The sequence below is a fragment of the Mustelus asterias genome, unplaced genomic scaffold, assembly GCF_964213995.1.
Source record: "Mustelus asterias unplaced genomic scaffold, sMusAst1.hap1.1 HAP1_SCAFFOLD_288, whole genome shotgun sequence".
Classification (NCBI taxonomy): domain Eukaryota; kingdom Metazoa; phylum Chordata; class Chondrichthyes; order Carcharhiniformes; family Triakidae; genus Mustelus; species Mustelus asterias.
Window position 1 is genome coordinate 524,056 of NW_027590253.1, and position 25,785 is coordinate 549,840.

Consider the following 25,785-nt stretch of genomic DNA (forward strand, 5'->3'; position numbering starts at 1 on the left):
CCCGACAGACTGAAGAAGAACTCCGGGTTGTAACCGGCCGGGTGGAACGGAACCGTGGGGGCCCCGCTGCCACCCGGCCCCGGAGACTCCTCGCCGGGGGACTGAGGCAGCACATGCTTGGATTTACAGGGTGCCTTGCCCCCTTTTTTCAGGGGACAAGGCACAAAGACAGGTAGGGGCACGGCAGGAGATGACTCACAAGGGGGGAGGGGCACGCAGACCTCGAACTCTACGGTGCCCGAGGGGCCCCGCCTCTTTTTGTTAACCTGCCCTCGGGCAGGCGAGGCCCCTCGCCCTCCGCCCCTCTTGGCCTTGCCGCGCCCCCCCTGCTCTCCCGTCACTTCCCCCCGAGGTGGCGGCGTCGCCAGTTTTGCCGGCTCGGGGTCGCTTACCCCCCCATGCTCGGGCCCATGATCCCGGACGCCGGACCCAGCACTAGGCCCCGGAGAGCCCACGGGCCCGGCAGGTGGTGGTGGTGGTGGGGGGGGGGGGGGGGCGCAGGTGGAGACTGAGGCGGTCCCCGAGCCGGCTGCCGGGGTGGTTGGGGTGTTTTCCCTGGGGGCCGGGGTTCCGGTTCTTTTTTGTAGGTCCCTTATGGGCCTTTTGGCCGCGCGGGGGCTCCGCTCCCCCCCCCGCCGGCAGCTGAGGTGGCAGCTGCTGCCGGCGTGGCCTCCCCTCGCGGGGGGGCAGATGGTACTCGCTTGGGTGGAGAGGGGGCTGCGGTGCCAGCTGCGGCCGCCTTGGGTTGGTGGTCGGCGGCCTTGGAGACGGGGCAGTTTTTTCTCACGTGCCCCGCCTCCTTACAGGCATGGCACCGCACACCGTCCGCGGACCAAAAGACCCGGTACGTGGTCCCCTCGTGGGGGACATTGAACCCTCCCTCCAGTTCCTCCTCCCGGGCCAGGCGGACAAATACCTGGCGCCGGAAGGAGTATATGTGGCGGAGGGAGGGGTCCCGAAGGCCGAGCGGGATCGGCTGCACCCCGGACCTGACCTCCCCCAGTAGATGGAGGTGGGGGAGGAGGAGCTCACTCGGTAGGAAGGGCGGGACGTTCGATATTACTATCTTGTGGGCGGTGGCCCCCAATGGGTCCACCGCCAGGAACGTCCCGCCCACCGTGAGCCCCTTTTCCAGGGCGAGGCGAACCGCCCGCTCGGCCTTCAGGAAGAATACAGCCCGGCCGTACATCTTTGAGGCCGCGACAATGGCTGAGGGGCCGACAACCCCAGCCATTGCCTTAACGCAGGCCTCGATAGACATGTCGGGGTGGGCGTAGCACTTCACCCCGAGCTGCCGCGTGATTAGGGAGAATGGCGGCAGGGCCTTGGGAGCGGCGGGGGCTCTGGCAGCCGCCACGCCCGCATAGGTGGGCCGAGAAGGCCCTGCCACCGGCGACGCTGGTGATGTCGCCATGGTATCAAGGGAGTGCTACACCCACCCCGAGACTGCCCAGATGTACGGCAGGGCGTATATGTGGAGGGAAAAATAAGGGAGGGTGGGGTAGGTGGGTAGGGGTGTAGGTGCTCTCTCCCCGGAGTGAGAGAGGGAGAGAGGAGGTCGGAGCAGTGGGAGGGAGATGAGGCACAAGGCCGGTGCCCCAGTCAGGAGGGAAAAAGGGGAGGGGGTGCACCAATCTTGGGGGCAGCAGCAGTGGGTAGGGGAATTAGGAAAAAGGTCTTCACCCCCCCCACTGCAGATGGAGAAGAGACAGTCCAAACGCCTTCGCCCCCCCCCCCTTCTCCTCCAGTCACTCTCTGTCCTCTCTTCCTCCCTCCCCCCGGGGAGAGCGCACCCTCCAGAGGCCGGATGGCAGGCAAGCAGGCAGTCAGGCAGTCCAGACGGCAGGCAGGCCGGACGGCAAGCAGGCAGGCAGGTAGTCCAGACGGCAGGCAGCCCAGACGGCAGGCAGGCAGGTAGTCCAGACGGCAGGCAGGCAGGTAAGCAGGCCAGACGGCAGGCAGGCAGGTAAGCAGGCCAGACGGCAGGTAAGCAGGCCAGACGGCAGGCAGGCAGGTAAGCAGGCCAGACGGCAGGCAGGCAGGTAAGCAGGCCAGACGGCAGGCAGGCAGGTAAGCAGGCCAGACGGCAGGCAGGCAGGTAAGCAGGCCAGACGGCAGGCAGGTAAGCAGGCCAGACGGCAGGTAGGCAGGCTCCGACCCGGGGCCCCCCGCTACTCGGGCGAACGTGAACTCACCCCACCCCGGAAACAAAGTGCAGGCGCTGCCCCAGAGGAGGCACGTTTCAGGCCGTCTGAAGCTCAATTCTCATTCAGAGAGACCTCTTTTTAGGTCAAACCAAGTAAACAAACTCAAATTAAATCAGGACAAAGTAAAAGGGGCAGCTCCCCAAAAAGGAGGGGGAACAGCCCGAACAGAAATCAAAATACAAAGGAAACTTAAAAACATCAAGTTAAAATGTGATTATTAGGGTCAATAATGCACCCCAACCCCTGCGGTGCCCAGCGGGCGCGGAAAGCGTCAACCTCGCCCGTGGACACCGCATGCTCCCTCTCCAGGGACACCTGGCCGCGAACGTAGCCGCGGTAGAGGGGAAGACAGTCAGGATGGACGGCCCCCTCGATCGCCCGCTGCCTGGACCGGTAAATGGCGCTTTTGGCCAGGCCCAGGAGCAGGTTCACGAGGAGGTCGCCATCCCGACCCTCCCCTCTCCGCACCGGGTGTCCGTAGATCAGGAGCGTGGGACTGAAGTGCAAACAAAACATCAATAAAAGGATCTTTAGAAAAACATAAAGGGAGTGCAGCCTAAGACACTCAACATAGACATGGTCCACGGACTCCACAAGGCCACAGAAAGGGCAGTCTTCGGAGCCCGTGAACCAGTGAATCCTACGGTTGTGCGGAACTGCTGCATGCATCACCCTCCACCCCAGGTCCCCGACGTAATTGGGGGAGATCCCTCCGTAGAGGGACCTCCAGCGGGGACCTCCGCCGCCCGGCGGCAACAAGGCCCGCCAAGGTGTATCCGGGCGACAGGCGAGGAGGCGGTAGTGGAGGGTGTGCAGCAGCAGCCCGCACAGGAAACGCCTCCGCGCGGTAGAAAAAGGCACGGAGGGCATTTCCGCGAGGCGGCTCAGGCTGTGGGGCACCTCACCCAGGGGAGGGGGCTGAGGCTTTGGGCCAATGTGGAATTCCGCCCGAACAGGGGAACGCTCAGGCGGGATCCCACCGCACGCCTGCGCCGTCTCAAGTTTGCGTGCAGTTTCGGGGCCGAGCACGACCGTCCTAAGGTCTAGGATGGCTTTGGCCGCGCGCCAGACGGACATCCCCGCGCGCTCAGCCAGCACGCGGGGACTCATCCAGCCCGCCCCTCTCTCATCGAGCACGTCCCCGATTCTGGTCACCCCGGCGTCCACAGCCCCCCTCTCCGCCGGTCTGCGCCTTCACAAGACTCTGGACACAATGGGTAAAGAGAGATAGAGAGTGAGAGATGGATTCATATATATACATGATGAGAGAGAGAGAGAGAGATTGCCCCAATACAAACACACTCCCCAACCTCTCTATCCCCCTCCCCAGCAACTATCTGAAGCTAAATTAATGTCACAACATTACTGCCATCTTTTACCCAAAACTTAGCTTCAGACCCTGTCCCTCTATATTTAACCAGCCCGTCTCTGACATCTCCTCCAGTCACACAACCCTGTGAGATGTCTGCACCGCTCTAATTGTGGCATCATGAGCGTTCCACATGCAACATGACTTGCATCGATAAACTCTCATCTCCAACATTTCAATTGAAATTTCAAAGCTCAATGGCTTTGAAGCCGAATGGTCCAGATTGCCATGGCCTTCAGTGTGAACAAGTTGTTAGTGATGTCACTACAGAGGTTGTCTAGGAAACAGGGGGTGAATGTGAGAAGCTGAAGTTTCCACTTGAAGACATTCCCAGTGTCTCTGAGCAGCTGAACTGGGGAAGCCTTTGGGCAGAGACTGTGCTGCTGCTATTGCCCTTCCTGGCCACCAGGTGTCGCTGTGACGCTCCCGGGGGCTGCTCCTCCCAGTGTCACCTCTTGCCCACTCCGGCCCATGCTCGTTGGCGGGACAGCAGGGGGGTCTGTCGAGGGGGCGGGGCGACCTGTGCGCATGTGCGGGACGGGAATGCTCCCAGAGGTCAGCGCGCGGGACGCCGCCGCATTGATGCCGTCTCCCCTGGCAACGCAAGATGGTCGCCGCCGCCGTCTCCCTTGGCAACGGAATATGGCCGCTGGCCGTCTCCCTTGGCAACGCAAAATGGCCGCCGGCGGTGGGTGTCATTGCGGCGCACGCGCAGTGAGGTCTGTCTGCAGCCATTGTCCAGGTTGCCCCCAGTGGATGGGGTTGGGATTGTGCAGCAGATGGAGCAACAATCCCAGTTTCAATAGGGGGACAGAAGCTGCAATGCTGCCCCCTGTTGGTCACTTCTCCCAGTCTCAGCATTGCAGAGTGTTTAAACAAGAGTGCATTGTCACAGCAGCACCTTGACCTTCAGTTTCAGTTTATTTATTAGTGTCAGAAGTAGGCTTACATTAACACTGCAATGAAGTTACTGTGAGAATCCCCTAGTCGCCACACTCCGGCGCCTGTTCAGGTTACACTGAGGGAGAATTTAGCACGGCCAATGCACCCTAACCAGCACATCTTTCAGACTGTGGGAGGAAACCGGAGCACCCGGAGGAAACCCACGCAGACACGGGGAGGGGACAGCCCGGGGGAAAGCTCCATTCCAACTGTCCCTGGAGTGTCAGATTAACCTGGGTCACTCACGCCCCCCCCCCGGCTAAGACTCACCTCCCTCAGACAGTGAGACCCTCCTGTATCACTCACCTTACTGTAGTCACATACCCTCAGACTCAGCACTGGGCCCTGGGCGTGTTCTTTAAATGCTGCGACCTATCGTGGAGGAAAGAATTGGGAGGATTTTGATTTGATTTGATTTATTATTGTCGCATGTATTGGGATACAGTGAAAAGTATTGTTTCTTGTATGCTGTACAGACAAAACATACCGTTCATAGAGTACATTGGGGAGAAGTAAAAGAGAGGGTGCAGAATGTAGTGTTGCAGTCATAGGTAGGGTGTAGAGAGACATTCCCAAAGCAGCCACAGAAAAGTGACTGGTTATTTTAAACATTGAACCTGAACTATTTGAGCTGATGATTCACTCACATTGTACAGAAATGTTGATCCTGTTTTGATGAGAGTGATCAGATTAACATTGTAACATGAAGACAGCCTCCGTACTGAGATTAACCACATTTACAACAATTCCGCAATATCAGATCCATTGCTGTGTGTATTGTGTGAATTCAGCTGTGAAATATCTGGACATTTGGAGCTTCCACTGTTTCTGTCATTTCATCATTTATTAAAGTACGTTGTTCTATCCCTTTTAAATCTAAGTTGTGTCAGTTTACATTTCCCTGCACTGAAACCTCTCCACCAGTTTTGTCCATGTACAAAATATGAATAACTCTTTGCAATGTGATGTTTCCAGCCACGCTGCTTACAATGCTGTCTAATGTTTTGTGTCATCGGCAAACCAGGATGTGTAGCATTCAGTCACATTAAATGGTCAATAAATATGTCAATACTGTGTATATCTTTCTGTGTGTGTGTGTGTGTGTCTGTGTGTGTGTGTGTGTGTCTGTGTGTGTGTGTCTGTGTGTGTGTGTGTGTGTGAGCATGCATGTGTGTCAATGTATTTGAATCTCAAATATGTGCAGTTGGAGGCCATTTGACCCATCGAGCCTGCTCCCCCACTCAAACAGATCATGACAAACACACACACACACACACACACACTCATAGACACACACACACACAGACGCACTCACAGAGATACAGACACACACACACACTCATAGACACACACACATAGACAAAGAGAGAGACACACAGACACACACGCAGAGAGACACAAACACACACTCACAGACACACATGCACAAAGACCCAGAGAGAGACACACACACAGACACACACTCACAGACACACGCAGAGAAACACAATCACACACACAGAAACACACATTGAAATAGACACTTGCACACACTTAGAAACTGTCTCTCTCTCTCACACACACACACACAGAAATACAAAAACATAAGCGCACCGACACTCTCATTCCTATTTCTGTTTTACTCCTCAATCCCCCAACTAAAAAGTACTGGGATCTGAACTTGAAATGCTGGAACTGATCATGGAGGAACGAGTGGGGCCTAATAGACACTGAGAAGTTAACTTGTGTATGAATCATAGAATGGGGACAGCACAGGAGGCCATTCAGCCCGTCAAGCCTGGATCGACACACTGCAAGAGCAGTTTCACTATTCCCAATCAAAGAACAAAGAACAATACAGCACAGGAACAGGCCCTTCGGCCCTCCAAGCCCGTGCCGCTCCCCGGTCCAGGATTGAATCCTGAATCCAGGATCCCCGCCCAATTTTCCAGCCTATCTACATCCTAATATCCTATCCACCGAGCTGTCCCTCACAGCTACGATGCTTTGTTCATCACAACCTATTAACTCACCCCCACCCCCCCATTCCAGACCATGTGATCTCCAGGGAGAGGCGAAAACCCAGAGTGAAAAACCCCAGGGCCAATATGGGGAAAAAAAATCTGGGAAATTCCTCTCCGACCCCCTGAGGCGATCGAAACGAGTCCAGGAGATCACACTGGCCCTGATCAGAAACTGCTTCCCAACCCTAGTCATTTCCACTTCTGCTTTACGAACACCATCTGAATTCCCTGCCCCCGAGACAGGTTCCCAACTATCCGCAGTCTCGCTCTGTACTGGCACCAGCAAGATGATCATAGAATGAAGCCTTGAAACGAGAAACAAAGAACAATTAGCCCGCGCCTCTCCCTGGTCCAAACTAGACCACTCTTTTGTATCCCTCCATTCCCACTCCGTTCATATAGCTGTCTAGATAAGTCTTAAACGTTCCCAGTGTGTCCGCCTCCACCACCTTGTCCGGCAACACATTCCAGGCCCCCACCACCCTCTGTGTAAAATATGTCCTTCTGATATCAGTGTTAAACCTTCCCCCCTTCACCTTGAACCTATGACCCCTCGTGAACGTCACCACCGACCCGGGGAAAAGCTTCCCACCGTTCACCCTATCTATGCCTTTCATAATTTTATACACCTCTATTAAGTCTCCCCTCATCCTCCGTCTTTCCAAGGAGAACAACCCCAGTTTCCCCAATCTCTCCTCATAACCAAGCCCCTCCATACCAGGCAACATCCTGGTAAACCTCCTCTGTACTCTCTCCAAAGCCTCCACGTCCTTCTGGGAGTGTGGCGACCAGAACTGGACGCAGTATTCCAAATCCTCCACCCTCTCCCCGTAACGCTGTCAATATTTTCCCTTCAGCTTCCCATTCAATTTCCTCTTGATGGAATCTTCTCCCACCTCTGACTCAGACAGAACATGATGTGGAGATGCCGGCGTTGGACTGGGGTAAACACAGTAAGAAGTTTAACAACACCAGCTTAAAGTCCAACAGCTTTATTTGGGAGCAAAAGCCACACAAGCTTTCGGAGCTTCAAGCCCCTTCTTCAGGTGAGTGGGAATTCTGTTCACAAACAGGGCATATAAAGACAGGGCAAACAGGGCATATAAAGAGGTTTGAAGACTGAGTGAATCTCTTCCCACACACACAGCAAGTGAACGGCCTCTCTCCAGTGTGGACTCGCCGATGTTTCAGCAGATGGGATGAGGTAATGAATCCCTTCCCACACTGGGAGCAGGTGAATGGCCTCTCCTCAGTGTGAGTTCTCTGGTGTATATGTAAGCTGTTTGACTGAGTGAATCCCTTCCCACACTGGGAGCAGGTGAATGGTCTCTCCCTGCTGTGACTGCCCCGATGAATCTCCAGCTGGGGTGGGTAATCAAATCCCTTCCCACAGTCCCCACATTTCCACAGCTTCTCCCTGTTGTGACTGCAATTATGTTCCGAAAGCCTGGATGATTGGTTGAAGTCCTGTCCACACACAGAACACGTGTACAGGTTCTCTCCCCTAAAAATGGTGCTTTTTCCTTCCATGTTCAAAACACAATGATATTCAGGTTACAATAAATTGGCTAACTCCAGCAGGTTTCGATATCATATTTGGTTTCAGTTTCCCAACTGCAAATCCTCCTCTTCTAAAACCCTGGGAAATTGAGTTCGAACAGAAAAAAGGAAGTGAGAGAGAACCCACAAAAACACAAAGGCAGATTGTGAAATTGAGCTGAATGAATCTGATCATTTGTGGGGCCGGCGCGAGGAAAAAGTGACCATGAAAACTACTGGATTGTCACAATAATCTGACAGGTTCGGTAATGTCCTTCAGGAAACAGAACCTGCCACCGGCCTGCACCTTCACAAGACTCTGGACACAATGGGTAAAGAGAGATAGAGAGTGAGAGATGGATTCATATATATACATGATGAGAGAGAGAGAGAGATTGCCCCAATACAAACACACTCCCCAACCTCTCTATCCCCCTCCCCAGCAACTATCTGAAGCTAAATTAATGTCACAACATTACTGCCATCTTTTACCCAAAACTTAGCTTCAGACCCTGTCCCTCTATATTTAACCAGCCCAATTAATTGATTAAGCTGAATCAAACAACGTTGTCTAATTAATAACAATCATATTTCGCCAAAGCTCATCTTCTTCTCTGATGTATTTTAGGAGAGGAAATTTTACTTCTTACTTGTAAGACATATAAAATTGCCAGAAGAAGGAACAAGCCTGAGGGTTTGGAACGTTTTAAAATTCAACAAAAGAAGACACAATGTGCGAGCGGGGTAATAGAATATGAAAGGAAAATGGCAGGGAGCATAGAAACTAATTGTAAAAACTTCTCTGAATATCTGAAGAGACAAAGATTAGTTAAGACAAATTAGGTAGCTTACAGTCAGAATACAGGGAAATTATAATGGGGAACAAAGAAATGTTGGATGAATAGAACACAAAGCTTGACTCCATCTTCACAAAAGGGGACACAAATATCCTCCCAGAAATGTGAGGGAACCAAGAGCTAGTTGGCATTGAAGAACACCAGTGTTAGTAGCAAAATCATGCTGGGGGAATTAATGGGGTGAAATGCTGATAAATCACTAAGCCCTGAGAATCTACATCCCAGAGTATGAATGGAAATGGCCCTGAAAATATTGGGTGCATTGGTGTCATCCTCTAAAATTCTATACACTCTGGATCAGTTCCTAAAGATTGGAGGGTGACAAATGAAATCCCAACATGTACAAAGGAAGGGAGAGTAATAATGTTGAATTACAGCCTGACTTTAGCATCAGTGAAGATGTTGGAGGTTGTTATCAAAGACATGATAGCAAAATATTTGGTGAAGCCAGCATGGGCTTAAGGAAGATATGTAATTCGTAACAAACATACTTGCGTTTTCTGAGGCTGTAAATAATAGAATAGGGAGGGGGGAGGGAACCAGGCTATGTGGTGCATTTGTACTTTCAGAAGACGTTTGAGACGGTTCCTCGTACAATATTAGTAGGTCAAATTAAAGCACGTGGGATCGGGAATAATGTATTGACATTGGTGTAGAATTCGGTGACAGATAAGAAACAGAGAATGGAAATACATGGGTCTTTTTCCGAGTGGCAGTCAGCGAGTGATGGGGTACTTCAGGATCCCGACTTATTTTATTTATTTATTAGTCACATGTCGGCTTACGTTAACACTGCAATGAAGTTACTGTGAAAAACCCCGAGTCACCACACTCCAGCGCCTGTTCGGGTACACTGAGGGAGAGGTTAGCATGGCCAATGTCCCAAAGCTGCACGTCCTTCGGATTGTTGGAGGAAACCGGGGCACCCAGAAGAAATCCACGTTAGCCCGGGGAGAACGTGCAGACTCCGTACAGAAAATGACCCAAGCCGGGAACCGAACCCGGTCCCCGACCCCGTGCCACCGTGGGATCTGGATAATGAAATCAAATGTAACATGTCCTCAGCGGCTGGCGATATATAACTGTGAGCTATGAGGAGGGTGCAGTGACTTGTGAGCTGTGAGGAGGATGCAGGGGGGCTTCAATGTGATCTGGACAAGTTGTGTGAATGGGTGAACATGTGGCAGCTGCAGTACAACGTGGTTCAATGTACAGTTATATACTTGTGTAATGCACAAAACAATATATATTTGGAAGTGTGATGTACAAATGGATCTGGGTATCCTTGTACACCAACCAATGAAATCGGAGAGGTATGTGCAGCAAGCAATTAGGAAGGCCTTCGTTGCAAGAAGATTTGAGTTCGGAATTAGGGAAGTCTTACTGCAGTAATGCTGGGTCTTCATAAGACCACATCTGGTGTAATGCGTGTAGATTTGATCTCCCTCCCTAAGAAAGGGACTCTGGCGAGTGCAGCTGATACCCGGATTGGTGGGACTGTCCTATAAGGCGAAATTGATTCGACCGGGCCTGTATTCACTAGACTGACCTGATGAAGGAGCAGCACTCGGAAAGCTCGTGAGTCCAAATAAACATGTTGGACTTTAACCTGGCGTTGCGAGACTTACTGTACCCACCCTAGTGCAACGCTGGCATCTCCACCTCATGTATTCACTCGAGTTTAGACGGATGGGAAGAGATCTGATTGAAATACATAAAATTGTGATTGAAACATTCAAAACATAACAAATGAGGGCGGTACAGTGGCACAGTGACTAGCACGGCTGCCTCTCATTGCCAGGGACCTGAGTTCGATTCCCACCTTGGGTCACTGTCTGTGCAGAGACTGCACATTCTCCCCCTATCTGCGTGGGTTTCCTTCGGGTGCTCCATTTTCCTCCCGCAGTCAGAAAGACGTGCTGATTAGGTGCATTGGCCATGCTAAATTTTCCCTCAGCGTACCTGAACAGGCGCTGGAGTGTGGCCATGGGCCCTTTCACAGTAACTTCATTGCAGTATATGTCTATTTGTGCATTTATAATAAATGAAGTTATGAATAATTAAACGAATTCTAACAGGGCTGGGCAGGCGAGATGAAGGAAGGACGTTTTCGCTGGTTAGGGAGTCTCAAACCAGGGATGCAGTCTCAAGACATAGGGTAGCCAATTTAGGACAGAAATTAGGAAACATTTCTTCACTTCAGAGGCTAGCGAACATACGGAGTGCTCTAGCACTGACGGCTTTGGATGTCATGCCACTGAATAGATTCAAGAAATAAATCGATCTGTGATTAGATCTTAATGGTATCAGGGGGTGTGGGCAGAATCCAATAATGTGGCCTTGAGATAGGAAATAACCCATAATCATGAAGACTGTTGGATCAGGCTCGACTGGCCTCCTCCGGCTCCTAATTTCTATGTACCTAATGTTCAGTCAATGTTCTTGAGGACCTGAGTTCAAATCCCGCCACGGCAGATGGTGGAACTTGAAATCAATAAAAACTATCTGGAATTAAGAATCTATTGATGACTATGAGGCCATTGTTGATAGTTGTAAAAACCCATCTTGTTTACTAATGTCCCTTTAGGGAAGGAAATCTGCCGTTCTTACCTTGTTTGACCGACATGTGACTCCAGAGTCACAGCAATGTGGTTGACTCTCAACTGCCCTCTAAGGGCAACTGGAGATGGGCAACAAATGCTGGCCAGCCAGTAATGTGCAAGTCCCACGAATCAATAAAAAAAGCTATGTTTAGCCTGTCTGTCCTACATGTGACTCCAGTTCCACAGTGATGAAGCTGACCCTTACGTGCCTCTGAAATTGACAAAACAGCCATTCAGGTGTTTCAAAGCTGCTGCAGAAAGTCAAATATAAATAAAACCGACCAGAGGGCAATTATTACAAAAAGGTAGTTCGCAACCGCCTTCTCAGGATGGGCAATAAATGCTGACTTTGTCAGTGATGCCCATATCCAGAGAATGAATAGAACAGTGCAAACTACTGCGACTTCCGGAAATCTAAAAGTAATACAACAAAAAAGGCAGGTCAGCGGGCATTAGCAGTGGGTGAAACAGATTCTCATTTCAGGCCGATGACAGAATGTAAAATCTCATTGATAAAATTCGAAAGAACAGGACTGTTCTGCCCAGTATCCTGGCCACTCATTCTTCAACTAAAATCACAAAATTACTGTTCATTTATCACATCTCGCTTTGTGGGAGCTTCCTGTGCACCAAATCCTTGTTGTATGTCCAACATTACAGCAGTGAATAACTTCAGCGACAATATATCAGTGAGTTTTAAATGGTTTGGGACGACCTAACGTCAGGTAAAGCGTTATGAAAATGCAAGGCCTTTCCAAATGTTAATATGATAAAATGCAAGAATTGATATGTTAAAAGCTCTGAGATTAATGCGATTATCGTCACTCCTCTGCCTGATGTTTTAACGTGTCTAGTTTTAGTAGATTAAATCATCAATCAAATTGACATTCAGTGGAATACCAGTCTTTTCAGACATGTTTTATTTATTCTGACATCAGAACTTTCAGAACAAATTCTTGATTAGAGGGTATTTTTTTATTTGAATTAAATAGCGTCTGGTCTAATGGGTATTCACGAAGTTTCTATTGATTTTGAACCTGCTGTCAATATACTTAAAAGAAACCGCTATTTTGAATTGAAACTAATGAATAAATGACGGTTTATCTGGTTTTGCTGCCATGAACATCTCATTGTAACCAGTGAGGTGTTTATTGGGAATAAACACAGAAATAGAAATCCCAGATTAGATTTATTGATTGACAAAAACGCAACAAATATTTCCCCATCAACACAGCACAGAAATAGAGGCGAACATGCAAATCAATCATTGGATTCCAGTTGTGATTGTTTTTTGGGCATATGTTTTCATCAGTTATATGCACAAACCAAGCTATGATTATCAACGTTCAAAATTAGGAAAGATTCCCTCTAATCACAAAATAAAAGGACGCGGCGATTTAATGTGCTTTATCTCTCTTTGTCTTTCTCCTCTCTGATTCTGTGTCTTGTTTTGTCTCTCCACGATGGGTCATTGTCTTTACTCAACAACATCAAGTCAAACGCCAGCAAATGTATTCTCTCAGGTCTATTTTCAGGCCTCTAACTAAATGGATTTAATTCAATCTATAGAGAGAGCTTTTCTCCAATATGTATCTTGATCATTCCCTGTACCTAACCCTTTCTGTCCCAGCGTCCAATTGTTTCAATGGACAGTGTAGAGAGGTTTTTACTGTTTCTAAACAGTCTTCATTTGCTGGAAATGCTTGATTGAGATAGTGTGGATGGAGTTTCACTTTTTATCTATCCCGTGCTACACCTGCTTGGGAATGTTTAATGTTGCACTGTGGAGGGAGCTTTACATTCGGTGCCTAAACACATGCTACACCTGGAATGTTTGATGGGACACTAGGCCCTGTCTCGATATTGCACTCATCTGTGACCTGTCTCTGCTGATGTTAAATTAACTAATCCCTATTTCGGTTTATATGAAAGAAGATTTTGTCTCTGTTCACATTACACTGGACGTACTTTCTGTTTATAATAAACTAGATGCTCTCTCTGTTCATATTACACATCACCATGTCTCTGTTCATATTGAGATCGACAATGACTCTGCTTTTATTAATGTAGACCTGTCTCTGTACTAAACTGGATGCACTTGACCATGTCCATGTTCATTTTATATTGGGCACGGACTCAGTTATTACTGCACTAGACAATGCGCAATAATGTGAAAAGTGGCTATGGGAACACGATTCTCTGCATCCTCCTACAGATACAACTCTGACGGATGGAGACAAGTCTTGGGAACTGGAAAAGAAGAAGTGATATTTGAAAGCTCATTCTACTGATGCATTGAAAATAGATATCAAACCCTGCGCAGCATACACTGTCGATCCAATATTTTCCGTTTCAAGATCCTGCTGAATACAGATGTTTATAGCCCAGCATATTTATGCATTATATTATCTCTCTACCTCACAGAACCGTTGAGTAATGTTCATGTAGCCATAGTTCAGACAGAGGAATACTATAGTGCAGTAATAACAGTGACCTGGTCTCGCGAATTATAGACAGAGTCAGGATCAAATGTCATATAAACAGGGATTGGGTCTAGTGCATCATAAACTAAGTTCTGGTCAAGCGGAGTATTAACAGAGACAGGATCTATTTTAATATAAACAGAGGCCTGATGCAGTGAAATAGAAATGAGGTCGTGCCGAGTGCCTTGTAGGAAGTTAAAGGCGAAATACTGGCCTTACCAGAGACACCCACATCCCATGAAATAAATATTTTAAAAATATGAATGACATCAACGAATACAAGAAAAACTGAGATGGTGTCGAGTGCAATTTAACCGAATGCAGTTACTTGCGCGATATAAACTGAGACATATCGTGTCAATTACTGATACAGGCCTGAACCGATATTAACTGAGGTAGAGCTTAGCGCATTACCAGTAATTACTGATACAGAATCTGGACTGACATAAACTGAGACAGAGTCCAGTGTGTTAATGATCATTACTGATGCAGTACCTAGACTGATAAAAACTGAGACAGGATTTAGTGTGTTATTAATGACTAGAGATACGATATTTAGACTGATATAAACTCAGAAAGAGTCTAGCGCATTGGGAATAATTACTAATATGTGATCTAGACTGATAGACACTGAGATATGGACAATGCAGCAAATTAGAATGATCACATGATGCAATAATAACAGAGGCAGGGCACGGTGTTGAGTAAACAAATACATGCACTTGTGCAGCATTAACTAAAACAGGGTCGAGTTTATTAGATCTAATGAACCATTAGAGTAATGACAGTGACCGAAACTTGTGTAACGCAAGACGGATGTTGCTCCAGTATGGGAGTCACAGATAAAGGTTCTGTTGCAGTAGGAATTGAGACACAGTCTCTTCCCAGATTAAAGATTTAAAGCTTATTTATTAGTGTCATAAGTCGGCTTTCATTCACACTGCAATGAAGTTACTGTGAAGAACCCCGAGTGGTCACACTCCGGTGCCTGTTTGAGTACACCGAGGGAGAATTTAACATGGCCAACATGCACCAAACCAGCACCTCTTTCGGACGGTGAGTGGAAACCGGAGCACCCGGAGAAAACTCACGCAGACATAAGGAAAACGTGCCGACTCCACACAGACAGTCACCCATGTTGGGAATTGAACCCGGGTCCCTGGCACTGTGCCACCGTGCCGCCCTGATTAACTGAAACACATTTCAGCACAGTCATAATTCAGAAACCATCGTGTAAACAGGCTTTGGCTTCACTTATGAACAACTGATAATGAGCCGAGTAGAGGAATAACAGAGACAGGACATGCTGTAATGAGGCTGGGACATGGCCTGTTGAAATACAAACAGACGTGGGGGCTAGTTGAACGTTCCAGAGATATGACCTGTTCAAAATCATTTAATGAGGTTTTGCTGTCACTGGTAACGTAGGATTTGTTGCCACTTCTATTTTTTCCTTTGGGAATGTGCTGGTGAGCCCTCTTCTTAAATCGTTGCATTCCATATGAGTAAGTACACATACAGTGCTGATGGGAAGGGAGTTGCAAGATTTTCATCCATTGACACTGAACAAATAGTGATATAGATCCTAGTCAAGACGGTATGGAGGTTTCATGGGCATTTGCAGGTAATTGTATTCTCCTGCATCTGCTGCCCTTGCCATTTTAGTATCAGAGTTAATGTGTTTGAAAGTTGCTACCAAAGGATTATGTTGCTGCTATACAAGTTGTATATGGTTCACACGGCTAGAGTTGTACATCTGTGATGCAGAAAGTGAATGTTTAAAGTGGTTGGTGGGGTGTTCTTCCAGCCGCCTGCTTTTTGCTGGGTGGTTTCGAGCTTTTTGGGTGTTGCTTCAGTACCACACGCCAGGCAAGTGGAGAATATTCAATCACAATCCTGACTTTTGCCTTTATATGATGGATAGGGTTTGGGAAGTCAGGAGGTGAGTTACTCCACGCACAATTCCCAGCCTCTGACCTGTTTTTGTCGCAATATTATTGACATGGCTGTCCCAGTTCAATTTTCCATCAATGGCAATTCCCAGAATGATGATAGTGGGGTTTCAGCTGTAGTCATTCAATTAATGGCAAGCGGAGATGATTGCAATCTCTCTTACTTGAAAGGGTCATTGCCTGTCACCTCGGTGGCGTGAATGTCACATGCCACTTCACAGCCAAAGCCTGAATGTTTTCTAAGTCTTTCTTCTTACGGACACGGACTGCCTCAGTATCTGAGAAGTTGTAAATGTGCTGAACATCGTGCAATCATCAGTGAACATCCCACTTCTGAGCTTGTATTGAAGCGTGAATATTAGGCCGAGGGCACTATCCTGAGGAGTTTCTTCAGCAAATACCCTGTGACTGAGATGATTGGCTTTCAACAGCCACAGCCATCTTACTCTGTGCTCGGTTTGACTGAAGCCAGTGGAATGTTTTTTTTCCCCGGATCCCCATTGACTGCAGCTTTGCTCGGGCTTCTTGATGCCACAATCGGTCAAGTGCTGTGTTGATGTCGAGGGCCGGCACTCTCACCTCACCTCATTAAAGCAGCTATTTCCACTAGATTTGGACTAAGCTTAAATGATTTCTGGAACTGAGTGCTCCGAGTGGGACCCAAACAGAGCATCATTGAGCAGATTACTATTATTTGTAGTTGTAGCAGTATTGATATTATTATATTATTATTATTTTTTTAGATGATCCTTCATACTTACCATTACGTTGATCGAGTGAGGACGCATTGGGCGATAATTGGTCGGGTTGGATTTGTCCTGCCTTCAGAAACAGGTCACGTCTGCCAATTTTCACACTGTTGTGTATGTGACCGTGATGTAGCTATACTTGAATAGATTGGCTAAGGCTCAGCTAGCTCCAGAGCACAAACCGTTATTATTATTGCTGAAATATTGTCAGGATCCATAATCTTTGCAGTATCCAATGCTTTCAGCACAAGGTTAGGCCACAGATCAATCATGATCATATTGCATGGCAGAGCGGGCTCCAGGGGCTGAATGGTCTACTCCTGTTCCTATCCTCAATGTTATAGAAACATAGAAAACTGCAGCACAAAACAGGCCCTTCAGCCCCACAAGTTGTACCGAACATATCCCTATATTTTAGGCCTACCTGTAACCCTCCATCCTATTAAGTCCCATGTACACATCCAGGAGTCTCTTAAAAGACCCTATTGAGTTTGCCTCCACCACCACTGACGGCAGCCGATTCCAGTCGCCCACCACCCTCTGTGTGAAAAACTTACCTCTAACATTTCCCCTGTACCTACCCCCCAGCACCTTAAACCTGTGTCCTCTCGTAGCATGTTGAATGAATTGACCTCCTTGGAGACTGGCATCTGTGATGTTCGGGGCATCAGGGGAAGGCAGAGATGGAACATCTTCTGCCTGAACATAGGAGCAATTGTTTCAGTCTTGTTTCTTTTCCTTTTCGTTTGAGGCTCCTGCTGCAGTTACTTGTTTAAATGTCCATCACCATTCAGGACTGCATGTGGCAGAACTGCAAAGTTAGGGTCCAGTGTAGTATTTATTGAGGCAGTGCCTTCTTCATGTAATGTAAACCATCAAGGTGCCAATTCCATCTGCTGGCAAAATTCTGCAATTACAGTTACTGTAAATATATCGCTGTCAGGTATGATTTATGACAGTAATATACAAAGAATTCACATTCATAAATATAAGACCACATCCCCTTCTGCAGAAAGTGCCCAAATTTAAGGTGCAACGAATTATAGATTAGATGTACATTGCTGAATAATACAGGTTAAGTTGTGTCCCGCAGGAATCTGTCTTGAGGGGGGAGGGGGGCGGGGGTATGTAGTTGAAACGAATGGCATAGAGAGAATAACAAAGTGAATGTAAATGTGATGATAAAGGCTGAGAATGGTGCTGAGAGCGTCCATTAAGAGATTGCGATGGATAAATGGCAAAACAGAGATTGCAGAGTATGTGAATGCAACTGTTGTCCCTATTGGGATGGGGAGGATGGGTTTGGGGGAGAGATGAAGCAGGGTTGAAAACGAGATTTCAGAAGTTGAAAACTAAAAATAAGAAAATAAAGTAATAAAAATGGACGAGTATGATGAAAAGAAGAAATTAGATAAAATAAATGGAAAGGGAGTGGAGGTGGAGGCGAAAGGTCATGCTCTGAATTTGTGGAACTCAATGTTCAGTCCCAGAAGTCTGTAAAGTGCCTCATCTGAAGATGCGATGCTGTTCGTCCAGTTTCCATTGGGCTTCACTGGAATTTTGCAAACCAAAGAAATGACCTGTGGAGAGGCAACCAGGATGGTGTGTTCAAATGATAAGCGACAGAAAGGTCTGGGTCCTGCTTGCAGATTGACCATAGGTATTCTGCAAAGCGTTCAACCAGTCTGCATTTGACTCTCCAATGTAGATTAGATCGCATCGGGAGCAGCGAATGCCATGGACCAGATTAAAGGAAGTGCATATGAAGCGTTGCTTCACCTGAAAAGAATGTTTGGGCCCTGGGATGCCGAGGAGGTAGCAGTGAAGGGGCAGGCGCAGCATCTTCTACGATTGCCATTGGCGATAGGTGAGTTGTTAGGTGTGATGAAGAAGTGGACACGGGTGTCCCGGAGGCAACGGTGCCTGTGGAGTGCTGACAGGGAGAGTGACGGGAAGATAGCTTGAATGGTGGCGTCATGCTGGAGCTGGCAAACATGGCGGACGATAATTCTTTTAATGAGGAGGTTGATGAGCTGAAAAGCGAAGGCAAAGGGGACAATATCCTGGTCCTGGGAGGGAGGAGAGAGGCTGAGAGCAGTAGCCCTGGAGATGAGTCGGACATGGCTAAGAGCCCTGTCCACCACAGAGGGTGGAAATCCACGATTGGAATGCTCTCTAATTGGTTCCACAACATATTGTTGCAGCAAACAATCCCTAATGCATTCTGTGAACTCTCCCTCGGGGCTAGCCTTGCCAATTTGTTAAATCCAATGTATATGCATATCAAAATAATCCATAATTATTGCAATACCTTTCTCACAAGCCCCCAAAATTTCCTTATTTCTCCTGTGCCCAACTACAGACCGACTGTTTGGGGACATATACATTATTCCACCATCTCATTTTCCTTTCTGTCTATCCGTCTGAAGTATTGAGCGCCCTTGGATCTTCAATTCCAAAATCTGGTTTTCATTGCAACCACACTTCAGAAATCACTACTAAGTCATGTCCATTTGTCTCTAATTGTGCTGTTAACTCATTAATTTTATTCAGAATGTTTCATGCATTCAAAGATACAAAGCCCTGAAGTTTGTTCTGTTTTCAAATTTCCCTATTCTTGCACGATTTTGGTGCAATATGATGTTCACATGTTCTGTGCCTTCATGTTCGCTCACCTGCAGTCCAACCTTCTCCTTCATCGTCGATTTTTAAAAAATTTTCATGCAACAGGTCCTTGTCTCCCCCTGCCCCATTATTCAGTTAAATGCCATATCTGCAGCCCTCGCTATGTGATTTGCCAAGACGCTGGTTCAGGATGAGTTGGTACCAATGTAACAGTTTCCTCCTGCGGTACTGGGGTGTTAATGCTCTCGAGTCATGGAGCTTTACAGCGTTGAAAAAAGGCCCTTCGGCCCATCTTGTCCATGCCATCCAGGTTTTACCACTAAGCTAGTCCCAATTGCCCGCATTTGGCCCATATCCCTCTATACGCATCTTACCCATGGAAGTGTCTAAATGCTTTTTAAAAGTAAAAATTGTCCCCGCCTCCACTACTACCTCTGGCTGATCTTTCCAGACACTCACCAGCCTCTGAGTGAGAAAAATGCACTCTGGACTATTTTGCAGTTTGAAAAACAACCCTTTCCAACCACCCCCTGTCTTCTCTCATCAAGCCAATTTTGCATCCAATTGGCTACTTCGCCGTGGATCCCGTGAGATTGAACCTTATGCAGCAATGCACCATGTGGTACCATGTTAAAGTCCATGTAGACAACATCCACTGCACTGTCCTCATCTACCATCTTGGTTACTCCTTCAAAAAATTCAATCAATTTCGTGAGATATGATTTTCCACTCACAAAGCCATGGTAACTGTCCCTTATTAGTCCGTGCTTTCTAAATGCCTGTAGATCCTGTCTCTCAGAATACCTTCTAACAGTTTACTCACTGCAGACCTCACCATTTTAAGGTTTTTGTACAGCTCTCTCTGTGTTCTGTATCACTATGTCTGTGATTTTCACCATGTTCATTTTTTGTACAGCTCTTTCTGTGTTCTGTATCACTGTGTCTGTAATACTCACCATGTCCAGGTTTTTGTACAGCTCTCTCCATGTTCTGTATCACTGTGCTGTGCTCTGACTCAGTGCACAGTAATACACAGCGGAATCGCTCAGTTCCAGTTTGGAGATCTTTAACCAGCTGATTTTCTCGGCAGAATCGATAGAAGCAGAAATTCTCCCCCCGGCAGCATTTTCTTTATTCTCCTCTCCTGAAGTGAGTGTCTGAAGCAGGTATTTCAGAGCCTGCCCTGGGGGCTGACTGTACCAGTGTACTGTGTACTGACAGAGACCTGAATATTCACAGCTTAAAGCAACCGTGTCACCAGCAGCAGAGGTTTGGAGAGGCGGATTTTTCGACACCAGGGAACTAGAATCTGGAGGATAAAAAAAGAAACAGCGTTTTCTTCTGTGGTTCAGTCACTGTTTACCAGGGGAATGTGTCAATTGCGGGAGTAGCTCAGTTTTATTCGGTGTTATTATCACTTTAAATCTGATGGAACTGTATTCACTGTTATTATTATTGTAAACCAGTGGAAAATGAGGTTTTCTTGACACAACAAGATCCAACGGTCTGGAATGCAATGTCGGAATAGATGGTGGGAGCTGAATCAACAGTGACAAACACACGGGAATAGTCAAGCGCCGGAACAGGAATAAAACAGGGTTATGGGGAAAATTCATGACTAAGGGGAAGAACTGCATTTCACTTATAAAGGGCTGCATCTACTCGAGGGGCCGAATGTCACCCTTTTGCACTCTATGATTCAATGATGTATGTTACATTTCACTTTCTATTTCCCTTCCTAAGAGACAAACACGAGGGAACATTTTATTATCAGTGAGGCAATCCGTTCCAAGTGACTAACCCAGCTGCGTTACGTCGTAGCGCACAGCAAGATCCAACAGGGAATGACTGTCATCCATCAGCTCCAATGGGAATGGAATGATGTTGAACATCGGTGCTCAAATGTCATTCATTTATATCTGTTTAACACTTCCCGGGAATCTCTGTTTGTTCATCTATTTGATTTTCTTCTGCTATCGAACTATCAGGAACATTTTTTCTCCTTTTCTCTTTACTTAGAACTATTTACAGTCAGTTTTATTTGGTTTCAACATTTATTTTGCGCTGTTTGGGTTCGTTGCAATCGTGGAAAGTTCTCCCAAAGTCTCTCAGTTGTCAGTTGGGTTTATTCCGTTCAGTTTCTGCAGTGGTTTTACAGTTATTCACTGGGAACTGCCTCTTCTGGCTCTCTGACAAGTTCAATTCTTTTTTTGCTCTTTAACTGATTCTCTTCTGCGGTCTCTGGGCGGAATTTTCTCTAAATTTTACATTGTATAGAAACGGCAGAAGAACAGGCAATTCGGCCTAACTCACTGATGTCTGCATAGAAACACCCGACCAGCCTCACCCTTCAGAAATCTAATTGGCCATTTCTATCCAGCTCACTCTGTCGGTCTATTCTGTTCTCCCTTCAGTATTTTCGAGTCTTCCCATAAATGTACCACTCGCCTCTGCTCCAAACATTCAATGTGACAGCGAGATCCACATTCTGGCTCTCCCTTTTTGAATTGATTCGGATTGATGTATTTATTTTCTTCTGTAAATGACAACTGTCAGGAAACAAAGGTAGTTTAACTAATCTCTTCAGTGTTTTTGGACATTAGAAATAAAGTATAGGTTTAAGTCAGTTTAGTTTAATATTTCAGTATAAAAAGGGTAAAACTCCAGTTATATTAATTTCAAACAAACGTGTTTTCGTGTGTGGGGGATTTAGTTTCATTTTAAATTATGCCTCTTTTGACGGTGGAAAATGAGGAAAGTGATTGGTTATATGGAGGATGTTTAGAGGAATGTCAGGTACAATTTCACTAATTTCAGTAACTGATTTCTCTATTGAAAAATACAATCTGGAACTAAACAGAGTCTCTAATGTCTGAAGTCCGTTGTCTCTTTTATTCTATTTGTCTCCCGGGACAGTTATTGGATGAACTGCTGCGGTTAAATGAACTGTCCGCGGTGGCATTGATCTCATTCAACCGGTAGCTTCTTCATATTACACGGCAGGGACTTCAGTCTACTGCCCAGGAGAGAGCTCTGCGATCCCAGTGCCGGGCTGTTCGAGACAGGCAGATCTCCTTCGGTCACAATTAACACCGAAGGTGGATTCCAGAGTGCCGATAATTTGTTATAAACTATCAGGATTGTGAAAGCCCTTGATATGGATGTTAACCCCGATGTGCCCGTTAAACTAATAATGACCCAAATACTGTCAACCCTCACATCACAGCCCATCCACCCCCCACCCCTCCACTTCCATCCCCACAACCACCACTATCCCTACAGCACTGACCGCCTTCTGCATCAGGTCTCACATTCGCTTTCCCCAGGGCTGACCTGGATCGACTCCTAAATCACGTCCTGCTCCCAAATCAAAATCTGTAACGGATCTGTAAACAGATCCTTATCCGTATCCATTGGACTGAAACGATACAGATCACGATAATAAAATGACGGTGAACGTTAAACGAGACATTTTGTAACACGGCGGGGTTTGGAGTCACTTACCGGCTGTGACAGTCACCACCGTCCCTGAGCCATCGGCATCATACCATTTGTACACTGTGATACCGATCTCAGTCTCCCCGTACAAGAACTACCGACTACTCAACTTGACGGGAAATCATCACAGTCATTTGGAAGTTCCCAATTATTCGGGGGATTTAAATCAATAAATATTATTCAATGTTTTGAAGTCTCTGTCGGTTCAAACTGTTCTTTTTGAGGCCCCGCGTTCTCAGTAAATATCCCCAGGGAGGAGATAGTCGCTTCATATTAGCTGAGAAAAATATTAAAGAAAGATGTGAGTGATGGAAAGTGCAATGTAATTAATCCAGATTGCAGCGCTAATAACATCAATCCATAATTCTCTCTCTGGGCCCTGCGAATGTATATTGTAATTGTGCACAGGTATTTGCTCAGCTTCTTTTTACTGTGACTCTCCTAACCATTTACACAGTGTTATAATTTAGCATCAAAACCCCAGATACTGTGTGAGATGTAGGGACATTAATTAAACAGCGGGGACTGCGGTTCCCAGTTCCAGCTGAGAGACGATGATCCCATCTTTTGTTTGGGTTTGTAACTGGGATCAGTCATTTCCATTCTTCATTCATCAACACCTAACCCGGGAAAGATGTCAGCTTCCGCACACACTCCTTGTTTAAAACACTCAGAATGTTAACGGTAATAATCAAATCCTCATTATAAACGTGACTGTGGGATTGACGGTGTGCGATGGAACTGTGCGGGTTTCAGGGAAGATTAACTCCGCTTTTTCATTTGTTTATGTGAAAATCTTCAGTGAGAGTTTTAGTATGATGGGAAGCCGAGGCCCATCACTGTGCCGTCTCCTTTGTAATGAGCTTTACAGAAATAGGTGGCGGTGTCTTCAACTCTCACATCCCGAATTTCCAACGAAAATTTCTTTTCTGCTTTATTCACCGACACAACAAATCTCCCTCCGCCGGAGATCCACTCCCGCTCCGTTCCGGTCTGTGTTTGTTTGAAGAATTCCGCCCTCTCCAAAGCACGAGCATAGAATCCACCATAGAAAACACAGGTGATGGTGAGGGACTGACATTCCTTCCTGGTCACCGCTGCCGGGCTCTGTGTCACTGACTGACTGAAAGATCCTGGAAATTAAACACAAGAGAGTTTAAAGGATCATCAGAGCTGAACCACACAACGGGGCTAAAACCCCAGACAGTGTCTGTAATTGGGATGGACTGGGGCAGCTTTATATTCAATCCACACAATGTAGTTTAGTGTGATCAGTACCCACTGGGTAAATAGACACACAGGCTGAAAACGAGAAGAATTCCCATCGCTCTGCTGCCCGGAGCTGATGGTTGATATGACGGGGAGCTGGAGACTGCAGAGCTGGACTGCTCTGGGACACTGGATCTCAGAGCGGAACTGAAAGACATCAGGCCCGAACGTCGTCAATTTTGGCCACGCCCATTGTTTAAAATAAATCTCGAGAATCTAAAGGTGGCGGAAAGCTGTGAACATTCAGTCAAGGTTCCATAGTTATCGCTGCCTCGGAGCTCCCGACCCGAGAATCTCGTCCCGCGACTCCTCTGGCTGTTGCCACCCAGAGTTTGGGAATGTCCCTCTTTGTCAAAAACAAGTAAGATTCTTATTCTTTTATTTTTTTTCAGTGTCCAAGTGCAGAGATAACCCTAACCCTAAGCCTAACCCTAATGAGTGCTGGGTCCACTGTTATTTGTCACTGATATTAATGATTTGGATGAGAATTTAGGAGGCGTGGTTAGTAAGTTTGCAGATGACACCAAGATTGGTGGCATAGTGGACAGTGAAGAAGGTTATCAAGGATTGGGCTAGTGGACTGATGAATGGAAGATGGAGTTTTATTTAGATGAATGCAAGGTGATCCAAATTGGTCGGTCGAACCAGAACAGGACTTACTCATTTAATGGGAGGGTGTTATGGAAAGCTATAGAACAAAAGGATCTCAGGGTACAGGTTCATAGTTCCTTGAAAGTGGAGTCTCAGGTGGACAAAGTGGTGAAGAAGGCATTCAGCATGCTTGGTTTCATCAGTCAGAACATTGAATACGGGTGTTAGGACGTCTTGCTGAAGTTGCACAAGACATTGGTAAGGCCACATTTTGGATACTGTGTATAGTTCTTGTCAACCTATTACAGAAAGGATATTATTAAACTAGAAATAGTGCAGAAAAGATTTACTAGGATGCTACCAGGACTTGATGGTTTGAGTTATAAGGAGAGGCTGGATATACTGGGACTTTTTAGGGTTGATCTTATAGAGGTCTATAAAATAGCGAGGGCATCGATCAGTTTGATGGTCAACATATTTTCCAAAAGGCGGGAGAGTCTACAACTAGAGGGCATAAGTTTAAGTTGAGAAGGGAGAGATACAAGAGGGTCCAGAAGGGCAATTTTTAACAAAGAGGGTGGCGAATGCCTGGAACAAACCGCTAGAGGCCGTAGTAGAGGCGGATACAATTTTGTCTTTTAAAAAGATTTTGGACAGTTCCATGGGTAAAATGAGTATGGAGGGATATGGGCCAAACGTGGGCAATTGGGACTAGCTTAGTGGTTAATAAAAGGGCGACATGGACAAGTTGGGCCAAAAGGCCTGTTTCTATGCTGTAAACGTCTATGACTCTATGACTGCGGAACACACAGGGTGAAGTGAGTGTGATAGACACTAGCTTCAAGAAGGTTTCACACCACAAGTCCAGACAGATAGATGGGTGACTGCCAGGACAGGCAGGCATATAATGCAGGAGTCTCCTGTGGCGCTTCCCCTCTCAAACAAGTATACCGTTTTGGATACTGTTGGGGAGGTGGTGGGGCGGAGGGGGTGGGGGGAATAACCTCTCAGGGGAAAATACCAGCAGTAGCCAGGCCTGTGGCACCACAACTGGTTCTGCTGTAGAGCAGGGTCGAGCTAAGTTCAAGCGAGTTAAAG

At 47.0% G+C, this 25,785-nt stretch overlaps 1 protein-coding gene across 1 annotated transcript in view; it reads right to left on the reverse strand.

Annotated features, from left to right (window-relative positions):
- The window catches only part of LOC144486091 (uncharacterized), a 42,296-nt gene extending 18,092 nt beyond the window's left edge, over positions 1-24,204 (reverse strand). The window contains exons 1-4 of the mRNA XM_078204201.1: positions 24,110-24,204; positions 23,673-23,960; positions 22,834-22,887; positions 20,345-20,638 (exon numbers count right to left, since the gene is read on the reverse strand). Coding sequence (XP_078060327.1) covers positions 20,345-20,638; positions 22,834-22,887; positions 23,673-23,960; positions 24,110-24,152 — 679 coding nt within the window. The 5' untranslated portion in view covers positions 24,153-24,204. The remainder of the gene's footprint in view (positions 1-20,344; positions 20,639-22,833; positions 22,888-23,672; positions 23,961-24,109) is intronic.
- Positions 24,205-25,785: the final 1,581 nt, after the last annotated feature.